This window comes from Columba livia, chromosome 4 (genome assembly GCF_036013475.1).
Source record: "Columba livia isolate bColLiv1 breed racing homer chromosome 4, bColLiv1.pat.W.v2, whole genome shotgun sequence".
Classification (NCBI taxonomy): domain Eukaryota; kingdom Metazoa; phylum Chordata; class Aves; order Columbiformes; family Columbidae; genus Columba; species Columba livia.
Window position 1 is genome coordinate 69680720 of NC_088605.1, and position 12845 is coordinate 69693564.

The following is a 12845-nucleotide window of genomic DNA, read 5'->3' on the forward strand; positions in this document are numbered from 1 at the left end:
CACACCTTTCAAGCTCTTATCAGTAGCCAGGACATGCGAATGACTAGCCTACCCATGCTTGTCCATGAAGATGTTTCCTTGTGAGTCTCTATATCTATGGTACCTATATACCATATATATATTTATATTCATACGGATCAGGGAAAGAGAGAAAACAGAGATACATTATCTCTTCCCTCAATTTGCCTCTTTTGAATTGCCACGTGACAGTTTAGCAACATGTCTCGTGATGAAATAACTAATGTAAACCCAGATGAACATTTCTATTTCATTTTAACAGCCTCCAGGAACTGTTTAAGACTGTATTAGGAGATCACTGAGATTACCAGGGAAGATGAGACAGCTGATATCTAATGCAATTGTTTACATACAGCAAATGCTCATTCCTACTTACTCTTCAAGATGTAATTACCAGTGAGAAGGTCAACACAACCAGCAGATTGCCTGACCCAGACCAGTTGCCTTCTTTGTCTCTCCACCTTACTGCCTGTGTTTCTGGTTAGGCATTTTGGTGGGTTTTTCCACTCAATTTTGCTTCATATCAAGGAAAGGAAAATTTTATTTACTCAAGGTCACAAATGAAAACCAAATTAGTTTGGCTTTTTCTGTAACCTTTAACTCCGCAACTGCACTTCTCAAGCAACAGTCAGAGAAGATTATTTGCAGAAAATACTGCCCGTGTAAAAGCTCAGTTTCCTTTGGGTTGCTCTAGGGTTTCCTTCATAGAATCCAGTATGTAACCTAATGTGAGAAAAGCCTTTGTGAAACCGCTCTATCTACCCCCTTCCTGTGCCTCCTCTTTCTGCCCTTGTGAGAATTTAAACCAGCCCCAAAAAGGAACAGATACTGGTACAAAGGATGAGACGAGAATGAGACAATCTTGGATTACTCATTAAAAAGCTCACATAGGTTATTAAATCTTCTGATTTATGGTCATATGTTAATATAGCATTTTACACAGTAAGATTACAATCATTTCTGGAGTCTTTAAATTCAATAACTGTTTCAGGATTTTTCTACTCTTCAGAATACTGCTCAGCCTCAACAAAAATTGTAAGTTGCTGACTTAAGTCTTTATTCAGTGACATACAATAATCTCCCCATTTTCCCCATTCTTCCACAGATAGTAGTCTAAAATCAGAGACATCTACATCTCACATTAGCAGTTACAAGAAGGTAACTCTACCTTCACTGTTTCCTTTATCTCAGTCTCCAGTAAACTCCACAGGAGGGGAAATAACCACTCCAGCTAAGGCTACTCTCTCTCAAATAGGAGAATGTTATGCAGGGAAAAAAAGGACCATAGGCAATGGGCACAAACTGAAACATGGGAGGTTCCCTCAGAACATCAGGAAACACTTTTTTTTACTGTGAGGGTGACTGAGCACTGACACAGGTTGCACAGGGAGGCTGTGGAGTCTCACCCTTGGAGACATTCAAAAGTCACCCAGACATGGCCCTGGGCAGCCTGCTCTAGGTGGCCCTACTTGAGCAGAGGGGTCAGACAAGATGACCTCCAGAGGTCCCTTCCAACTCCAACCATTCTCTGATTCTGTGAAAAATCCTCTAACGATCCAAGCAATTAATTAATTTTAATCAATGAAACGCAAGAGCTACAAACAAATGCAACACCATGAGTTAAATTAAGACCACACAGCTTGATAGAATCAACAATATCACAGTTCTGGGAACTTTGTTGTGCATTATGCTCAGAGCATTATTTTCAGTCAGTCTAAAAATAAACTCTTCATAAGAGGATTTTATCTTAGCAGAAGAGATTCTCTGCCTAAAAGGGTGAATTAAGGATAGATCGAGGTATCTATTTTAACTTCTAAAACTCCCTATTTTTTTTTAGCTCACACCAAAATCTGAAAGTTTTATATAGTAGTAACTTTACCAATTATTCACATTCCTTTTTCTTTTCCATTAAAATACATTTTCCATAAATCAATCATATAATCCATATTATTTTTCAAGAAAAAATCTCATAAATATTTGGACTAGTGCATCCATATTTATATTCAAGCAAATATGCAATTGTCAAATCTGTGAAGGGAAATTCACACCATTTAATTTTAAGTTGCCAAATTTAAGGTGTCTAAGGAGTCTCATTTTGCCATACAGCCAAGGGAAAGTGGGTCACTCCAAAGAAAGATTGAAAATGTTTGATTCAAGAGCCCATCTTGCTCAGCTGACAGTTTAAGTAACATGAATGCAAAAGTGGATGGAAGGAAACTACCCTTTATTACATCTGTGACTAAAGAGGATTAGAAATAACATGTTCACTGTCAGAATTGGAACTCTAAAAATTGATTAACCATATAATACTATATATATTTATTTATTTATTTATTTTTAAGAGATCTGGGGTTTTTTGTTGTTACTGTGTTTTGGGTGGTTTTTATGGGGGGTGTTTGTTTTGGTTTTTATGAGGGTTTTGTGTGTTTGGCGGAGGAAGGGGATGTGTGTTTTTCCCAAAAACACAACTATATTTAAACTGATGTATTTTAGCAGGCTTTCACAAGTTGAAAACAATTAAAATGCCCAGAAAACTACTGCATGTTTTTCTCCAGTGAGCCTAGAACCTCTATCAAGCATTCAGATCCATGCTGCCAAGATGTGACATGGTAATACCTGCACACTGCCTGATTTTATCTCTAAATGATTTATCATGAGAAGATCTATTTCTGTAAAATGTACCATTGCAATACTCAGAAGACAATCTAATATTTGTCTATATGTTCTCCTTGAGACCCTAGCAGGGAGTTTGATTCTCATTCAAGCATAAGGAGAAGAGCTGAACCAACACCAGTGCAAAGAATAGATTATGCCTCTGATAAGTGTAATTCAATTTAAGGTTCTTTCCTTGTTCTGAGAGAAGTTGTTTCCTTCAGCTTCACATCTGGCTGAAGCTAAGAGAGACTCGGGAGGAAAGCATGCTCTGTTCCCCCTTGTTCTCCTGCCCTGAATCCACATTATAAGTAAGAGACATTCAGTGCAAACATCTTTTGGATACATCCACAACCAGATAAATTAAATCCTGGGGACTTCTGGTATTGATATTAGCACCTTATATTTTCTGATTAGACTTTGCTCCGTGTTTCAAAACGAGCACACTTTAGCATATATTCATTTTCTTGGAGTATCTTTTCATTTTATAACAATGACAGCAAGTGCTAGTAAAAAGGATGACACACAGATCAGATGTAACCATTTGTGAGCATAAAATTATTCCATGTGATGTGGCACATCTGTAAGGGAACAGAAGAGCTACTGGATTCTGACCTACTGTAGAACTCCCAGTAAGTGTTTGCTAATCATTTAGGTGACAGTCCTTACATTCATTATACAGAGCAGATGCTGAGGCCTGCGGGGCCCCATAGACTGAAAAGATTAAAGCTGAGACAGCATTTAGGAAGAAGACTGGAATTACTGGATTTAGGGAGGCTGGTGATTCTATTATATTGCGTCAAACAATTAAACAAAACAAACAAACAAAATCACAATCAAAGAGTATTTACCTGTTTGAGATGACAGATCATAAAACTAATATGTGATAAATAAAATAAAAATAATGTAGTGACAAAGAAGTCTATACAGAAAATACTACCACCCTTTCAACTGTCTCATTAATTTGCTAGTAAGATAATAGTGTTTTCCGCTCTATACTTAAACCATTGCAATAATTATAAAGCCAATTGATAAATGATTTTGTCTGGGTTTGTGATCAACCCAGTAAATTCATTCATGAGAGATCACACAAAACAACAGCAGCACTAGCTATATCACACCTGTTGCCTCATCATTACATGAATCCCTTTTCTGGGAAGTGTATTTTACTGCAAGTCACCTTCTAGCTCATATGCCAAATGTAAAGAGTACAAACATTCTATTTTAGCAGCTTCAAATATCACCATTTTCTTCGCAAGAACACCAAAGCAACAACACAGCCTGAAACAAAGCCAGGCAGAAATCAAGACGTTCTGTGCTTTGAAAATGTCATTTTTACAAAAACACACCCTGTAATAGAAACTGAGCTGATGGAGAATGATGGGAACAGAATAGCTTAGTCAGCCACAATAAAATATAACCTTGATACTGGGCATGGGTTAGGGTCCAAAAGCTTAGCCGGGCCAGAGGTCCCACATTTGAATGCTGAGCAGTCATCCAAAACAGCATTTGAGGTTTGCCTTCCAGACATGGCAAAGTAAAAGCAGTACGGAAAACAGCAATTTATTTTATGTTTATGGTTCAGAGCTGGAAGGAGGACAATATTGCACTAAAGTTATAAGTAAAATGTTTGTATTTATTTGGCTGTGACTCAGTTTTACCTATGCTCTCATAAACATATGCAGATAACATTTCCACCACCTGGTTCTTATCACCGTAGACTGTGTCTTTACAGCAGGGTGAAATGTGGCATGTTGGTCTGGTGAACCCTTACCTTCCAGCTGGTGTGTTAGTTTATTACAGGCTCCTAAAGTTTCTGCATTTTAAGAATAAATATTACAGGTCACCTCTGTATCACATTATTAGCTGAAAAAAAAACACTATTCTTTTTTAAAATGATACTTTTTCAAGTTCTAACCTGCACCATTGGTATTAGATCCTTTCAAAGCACTTTAACAGATTCTAAGTCAGCAAAATAGGCTAAGATGTATGTTGTAAATATTTTCTGTTTCTCCTCAGTCTCGGTTGAGATCCTGACACTTTCAGTTATTTTGTGGCTGCAGCTTGGATCTGACAGACACATATTAAATGGGCTAAGTACACTCCTTTGTTCTTTAAGAGCTCCTGATCCCCAAGAACAGCTTTTGAGAGAAAGCCAACTGTACTTCCAGATCACCACGCTGCTTCTTCTGGGCATCCTCATGGGGTTATTTTTCCTTTAACTATATTACTTATTTGGCAAAATGGGAAAGCCCCACACGAATGCTCTAATATCAACAATCATTATATTATGTTCTCTCTCTGTTATCCTGTAATTCTGTGTACATCTGTAAGCACCACTGCAGTCTCACATGCACAGGCATCCTGCTCAACTCTGCTTCCATGGTGCCCAAGATCATCCTTCAAGATCAGGAATGAGGGTTGTTTGTCATCAACTGATAATCACTGTAAGAGACAGGCAGCTGAACCTTGGACTAGCTTAATGGAGAATAAGTATATCTGTTCTTTCATTGCTCTTAATGTATTATTTTTGTTTACAACTCTCAAAATCCATATAATCTTCCAGAAGGCATTTCTTCCTTTTTTTTTTCGCCCTCTCCAGTGAAGAGATAATGGGCCTGATCCTTTATTACATTAGCAATGATGAACAGCACCTAAATGACTCCTCTTGATATAGAACAGCTAAAAATCTGTCTCTCTAAATATACTGATATAAATTCAAGAAGCCCAGTTGGTGGAATTAAAACCATTTGTCATAATGGAGTAGCAAATACTCTGCAAAATCTGGTCCATTCTGAAGGTAAGATTATCTTTACAAACCACAGGGAGACCAATCTCTGGTAAAGCAAATCCCAGGGCATCCTGAGAGAGTCAAGCTGATCACTTCTCTGAGAACCATCCAAATCCTCCCTTTGCTTTGGTGGTAACACAGAATACAGACATTCAACTAGCTCTCTTACCACTCGTTTTTGGGTAAGTATATTGAGGCCAGAAATTTTGTGCTGCTCTAAGGACTGCTTTAATCTGTTGAATAGTCTGGGTAAGAATACTCTAGCAATCACAATAGCATCTCCTCTGCATTGAAGCAGGAAGTGGTAACCATAATGGGGGCAAATTTAAACAAAAATATTTCTTGGCTAATGTATTTGCAATGAGCTTAGAGAAGGATATAGAGGAAAGGAAACCAGAGGGCTTTTAAATAACAAGATCAGCTTGGGGGAGGACTGATTTATCTAATCCTTGCTTTCTGTATCTGGGTCACTTTAAATAATCTGATGATTAAAAGGTAGCTCCTCCTTTTGTGAGGGCCCCTCAGTGATGCAGTGGTCAAAGCACCACCTTAGCAGCTAATGGGGAACACAATCTGTTCTAAACTCAGTTGCAGAAACTTTAAAATTGAAGGGAATAATTTCTTTCTTAGGTGACTCTAGGATATGATAGTTCCCTTGAAGTTACTGAACAGAGTGAATAGTTCCACATTTTGTATCTTACTTTTCGGCTCTCTTTACCTCAATCACTCGACATTTGTGAAACCACCTCATACTGTAAGGTGCAACTCTTTGCACTAGGATAACTTTTTTTGACCTTGTTTGGAACGGACAAAAGTCAGGATGTATCCATTCCATCAGGTATGTGTGGTCAGAATAGTTCAGCGTAATTGCTGCAGGTGACAGTCTACAGGTAGACTCAGTTATCAAGATTACTGCAGTAGGAGTATCATCACATTTGGCAAGCTAATAGTCTCTAGTTATTAGATATCTCTGATGCCTACACAGGATTCAGATGATATGATCTGACTTTAAGAGAAAGCAACAGAAACAAAAGGTTTTTTTATCGAAGGGAAGGGCTGGACAGACTAAATCTGGTAATGTCTCTGCTACCTGGCAAAAAAGATAAAGAACTGACATAAAATTCCTAATATGTCACAAAAGTAGACACTCATTGAGAGGAAGAATTAAAAAAATTAATAATGTTCTACTACACAAGCAACAACTCAAAATAGTTTGAGGTAACAAAATGATCCAGCTGTGAAAGGAGGATATCACTGGGCTCAGTGACAGTATGTGATGGAGAAAGGGACAGTGGTGGGGAGAAGGGAAAAGAGAGAAGTGGCCAATGCCACTTCCATGGTTCTGCATAAAGAAACATTCCAATGGCTCCTGAGGACTTTTTCTGAATTCCTCACTGAAATTCAGAAGTACCTAGAGGATCACCCACACAAGTGAACACATATTGCAAAAGATCACATCATTCCATGGGATGACCTTCCTCTGCAAAAAAATATAATGAAAGCTCAAAGGAATAGCCTGGACCAGCTCCAGTAGATTTGTTACCCATTTGACATTATAGTTTGTGTCATTCAGTCCCCAGACAAGTTTTTATATTATCAATGAGTACAGCTTAGTCAGATCTATATGTGACCAAAAATCATGGTCAAATCAAGAAGAGAAATTGCAGAAATTGATTTTGACTTGATGACGCATATCTAGATCAGCTCATTGAACCATGAGCAGAGTCAACCAAGTGAATGTTTTATAGATATTTGTTATATATTTTCTCCAGCAATACTGGTAGCAAAAGGCGATTCTAATGGAGGCAAATAATTGCACACTTGCCAAATTCTAGATGGAGGTATACCAAAAAGGACCAGCAACTTCCAGATATCCCTGGCCATTTCTGGGTTTGATCCCATTTCAGCATTTGCCTGAAACATACTCAAGGAAGATGTCAGCTCTCAAATGATATGCATGCAGGTGAAAGTGGAGTCATTCAATTAGTAATCACTGTGCAATTAGGCTTTCTATCAAAACAGAAATTACTTTTCTAAAAATAGCAGTGATGACATATTAACTCAAAAGGAAGAGACTTTTAAAAAGAGAAAGATGAACAAAATAACAGCTCTGAAGGCCAACATGAAACTGAAGGGCAAAGCAAAGTAATACAATAGAAAAACAAAATCCATAAAATCAAAGTCCTGAATGCATAACTGTCTCAGATAACACATATGAGGTTTGTAATCTCAGTGGTTGCAAAGTTTATAATAGCATTTTCTAAGATTATTCTGTTATTTTCTTGTTGCAAGAAAACTGGGAAATCAGTGTGGTGTTTCAGATGTCACTTGTGGTAAGTTTTGATAAAGGCCAGTGGTTTTTTGCACTTTAATGGTGAAAAAGAAAGGAGAAATGGTAAATTTAACTAGTTGGTGTTGAAAACGGTCTTATATCTATCAGTTTATCATCAGTGAAGAAATTTTGTCACTATGGCAAATTGTCATCACTGGAAATGACAATGACCTTAACAGATACCAAGTTCTTTAAAGAGGAAGTTAGGGAGCAACTCGAACAACTTCAGTGGCATTAAATCTCTACCACCAAATGGCATGTAGCAGGGGCCTAAAAAAAATAAAGTGTGAAATAACAGAGATATCAAGGAGAGGATGTAATATACCATACATACCAACAATTGTTCCTAAAAGACTTAACAGTGACAATGCATAATGTATTTTTTAAAAATGCAATTAAGAGAAAACATAAGACAAAAAAAATCTGACCATTTCAGTAATAATTTCTCATTTTTTAATTAATTTTTACCTTTAATTTGTATTTTTGTTCATTTCTGACATTCTCAATTAAGCTGTTTCCTGATACAATTTTTTTCTCTTAATCTTTTCATCACTGACATATTCCTTGAAAAAAAACTTAGTATTTGAGTATTCAAGCATATTCTGCTTATTCTCTTTTCCCTTTTCTATGTAACTTCACATTTTTCTTTTTTGACCAGCTGTCATTAGGTTTTCTTGAATACTTCTAGACCTTTAATCATAAATCAAGCACCTACCTATCCTTTATTAATTTTGAAGTTGATGTTTCTCTACTCTTTTTTCTTTTTGCTAACTTATTTGTTGCCTAGGACACATGTGATTCTTGAGTATGTCAAGGCAATCTTGAGTAGGAAGGTGGCATTCATTACCCTCATTCCATTCAAGCCTCTGGCAAATCAGTATTAGACCCAAATTCTTAGGAGTCTGCTCAGAGCTTCAACTAAAAAAAAGACTTCCTTTTCAGCCATCATATAGGCAACATGTTCATTCTTATTCAAACTACTAGCTACATAGCAATGTGTGTGCGAATGCCCACACACAAATACTATTCAACATGCTGAATATCAGTTGATGTTACCCAAGTGCATTGAATGTTTACGAAAAAGAAGATGGATCCAGGACATCCGCCTCTTCCTCTACGTACAGATGTTTACTGTTGTGCTACTGCTGGCGCTGTGACCTGGAAACTGTGTGACTGAGCAGCCCCTACCAAGGGACACCTTCCAGTGCAACCTCCCCCTCAGCAGCAGCAGCAAGAGCTTCTGAAAGCTGGGCTGCTCTGGAAGCCAGCAGAGCCAGGAACACCAGGCCAGGAAGGCTTAACATAGAAACCAGGAGCTCCACAAGCTGCTGCTCCCCATGCTGGCCCCTCACAACCTCCACAGCAGCAGCAGCTGCTGCCTGATCGAGGAGCAATCTGGCCACCCAAACCTCAGCTGCTCCAGCAGCTCTTATCCACCTCTTCTGGGAAAGTGCAACAGACCAGAAAGATGCAACCAAAAGGCCCCTGCAGCTGGATCACGCTGTGTTAAGGACTCGCTCTCCAGTTCAAGTCAATGGGACTTAATTAAGACAATGTGGCACAAATCCACGGCATAGATATGACAGCAGTTTGAATTTGTCCTGTCTGGAGGCAACCAGTGAGCAGCAGTGGGGAAAAAATGCCATTCATCAGATTCATTAAACTAATTCAAGTAGCAAATGCCTGCTAACAGGTCTGTGTACGTTACACAGAGCATCCAGTGCTAGCAATAAACGTGTTCAAAACTAGAGGAGTGTATAAAATAATACCTGTGAAAACAATTTCCAATTATGGCAAGACTTTTTGGAGGGATAATGCTTCATGAAAGTATCATTTTTACAATTATTTCTCTTACGATGCTCAAAGTCCTAACATCACTTTTCCTTCTTATACACATGAAAAGGCTGAAAAACGTATGCAGAAATCATCCAGTTAGGTCATTATGAAAGGAGTTTGACAATTAAAGACATTAAAGACAATTCTTGTCTTTAATGGAAATAGAGCATGGGGAGTAACAAGCCATCAGTTGTTCTGAGACAGCTCTTTAGCAGTAAGTTTCGGGCAAAAATGCATAATAAAGAAAATATTTTAAAAAATCTTGGAGTCAGGCAGCTTAAAGATCTTTTCAATTTCTCTCTCATCTTAAAATGTAATGAAAGTACAGAAAAAAATTATTCATTTTAGAAACCTCTTAGTTCATCTGCCTTCTACTTACTTGACATTGTCCATCATAAATTTGTAATGGGAAACAGCAAATAACCCTGCCAGGTCTGGGCAAGCAAGACATGGAGGGAGCCAGACTTAGGATGGACTCTGACATATGAAAACCTTTTAGAAACTCGTCTGTGTTCCTGAAGATCAGGGAATGCACAACAGAACAGGATTGAGAAAAGCATTTCACAGAGGCCCCGATATGCTTCCTGATACTCTCTTGAACCAAGGTAGCTCCCAGCAGCACTCTTAAATCAGATTGCTCTCTTTTGCCCATAAAACTCAGCAAGATTAAGCTAAGGGCCACTATCTTACCTATAGACACTAAGCACTAGGAAAATGTAATTGAAATTTATCTAACCCTGAAGCTTGACTTATTTTTCTCATCATCTTAGCTTGTACAATTACTTTGAAAATCGTATTTTTGGTCATTGAGTGACGCACTAGGACTCAATTTGAACACTGTTAGTTAGCTCGATGATTTACTTCTGCGAATGTCACAAGCTGACTAGATGCTTCAGAAAGACGCAGTTTCTTTATCATATAAAGTCCTCATCTATACCATCTGTTCAGTTCTTCATAGCTACAGACAGTTGCCATAGTTAAGGTAGCATTTACAAACATTAATCAATTTATTTGACAATTTTTTTTTTACTTCCTTTTATTCTACTTACCCGTGAATGCTATGTAAGCCTCAGTTTGATTGATTTGTAAGGCTTAGATGTTTGGAATCACTGCCTAACATCTCAGATCTATCTTACAAATTTATTGAACTAACTTTTAGAAGAGAGAAGGGAAAACAGCATCATACCTGAGATTGTGCATTAATATTGGCTCCTTCCTTGACGAGAACTTTGACAACTTCAGCTTGTCCTGCTAAGGATGCGATGTGCAGGGCTGTATTCCCTTTCTGTTGCACGGAGGAAAAAATGAAAGACATTACACTTCATTAGGAATAATTTCAACCAGCAGTTCCTTATAACCTTCATTTTTTTGAGTACAATTTTATCTTACAGTTCCATTATGTCCCATAAACATCACAGGGGATAGAATTGGTAGCTGCAGCCACAAAGATGTGAGTGGTTGTGTAACCCTAACAGCGTAACATAACTTATGAGTTAAATTATGGAATCTGATTGAGGCATGTGACGAAGTTCTAGGTAAAGTTTAGTATGGACCAACAGCTCTTTTGCATTCAGGTCCAGAGATCATGCCCTGTAGAAGGTAGCTGAAATCTAGGATTCCTGAAATTCAATCTGTGAACCACATGTAAAATGAGATTTCCCAATACAAGACCCAAAAGGAAGATCTGACGGTTAAGTAACAGAAATCAACTTTCTAAACACAGAAGATACACCTTTTTTCTCTTCTCTCATTGGCATAAAATTAAAATGTGCAGTTTTGAAAGGCATTAAGAGATGCACTGCACGACAAAAATCATCTCTCACAAAACAGCAGCAGTGCAGTAGGCCACTGCTTTTGTAAGAGCTTCGTATTTTTTCCAGGCCATTCACTCTTCCTGGCAGCAATATTTAAATGGCTCTATTAATCAATCAAGGTTCATAAATCCAGAACAAAACCCCAAATCCTATCTAGAACCTGGTGGTTCTACTAACAGCTTCACTGAGGGCTGACTTAAAGATATTTTTGAAAGAGGGAACATCTTTCCACCAATGATGGAAATCACAAGTTCAGCAAGAAGCTCTTTGAGCTGAGGATCAAGTTTTGAACCTTGATGGAGAACCTGTTCATCAGAAATCATAATAAAAAATTAAAAATGAGCTGCAGGAACACAGTGGTCATAACTGAATCCAAGGCTAAGCACAGTCAGCCAACCTAGGCACTAGGAGTCAAACATTCCATTGTTCAAACCAACAAATCTGGCCAATGACAAGGAACATACCATCCATAGACAAATAACACATTGAGTCAATGTTTTTGACATATGCAGGTGCTTGTCTGCGAAAAGGCTGAAGGCAAAACAAATTATCACACAGGTGTTTTCTTCCATTGTGTCCTTGAGTGAAAAGGCTTTGGATATGATACAGGCAATTACCAACTTTCACAGATTTTTTTATAAATCTACTATTTTGAGCTAAATTCAGTCTCTCTGTAATGGAGACTTGTCATTGGAAATAATGAAAAACTGAAAACATTTCCAGTATCAGTGAAGTAGTTATCTTATCTTATTTTGTACTTTAATTTTTTTCTCTAAATTTCTCCCATGTATTTGGTTTTTCCTTTTGTGAATAAACTTACAGGCATGCATGAATTACCTTAGTGGCAGAATCCACAGCTGACCCCCTTTCCAATAATTCTTGTACCAGTCCCACATGGCCTTCTTTAGCCGCCAGGTGCAGAGCATTGAGTCCATTCTGTAAGCACAAGGGCCATATCAATTACAAATATCAGTTCTGAAGATACACATTCCTACCTTACTCTGCTATAAGAAGAAGATTATTAGCTGGAATACTATTACAACTCTTAGCTGGCTGTCTACATAAGTCAGATATTTTGGACTTGGCTAGTTAAGCCAAGGCACTGTGTGACAAACTTCTCCAATAACATTTTTCTCATAGCAACAAAGACATCCAAACAAACCATATTTTGCAGCTAGCAAGTATCCATAAAAGATTCCTTCCTTTCTGATAGCTTCACATTTCCCTAGACTACTACCTTGGGTATTTCCATGGAACCCATTATTTCAAAATTTGAGTGCATATCTGCCTTCTGTTTACTGTAACCTTATCTAGCCCCACTGAGGTATTATCATCACAGAGAAATCACAGGACTTAGCTAAATTTACACAGAATATGTTTATTGAATCAGGATTATTCCAGG

The 12845-nt window shown here is 37.8% G+C and overlaps 1 protein-coding gene across 50 annotated transcripts in view; it reads right to left on the reverse strand.

Moving 5' to 3' along the window:
- The window catches only part of ANK2 (ankyrin 2), a 365851-nt gene that overhangs the window by 126926 nt on the left and 226080 nt on the right, over positions 1-12845 (reverse strand). For all 50 annotated transcript variants that reach the window (XM_065062198.1, XM_065062208.1, XM_065062200.1 and 47 more), the window contains 2 exons: positions 12281-12379; positions 10816-10914 (listed from right to left, as the gene is read on the reverse strand). In XM_065062198.1, the coding sequence (XP_064918270.1) occupies positions 10816-10914; positions 12281-12379 (198 nt within the window). The remainder of the gene's footprint in view (positions 1-10815; positions 10915-12280; positions 12380-12845) is intronic.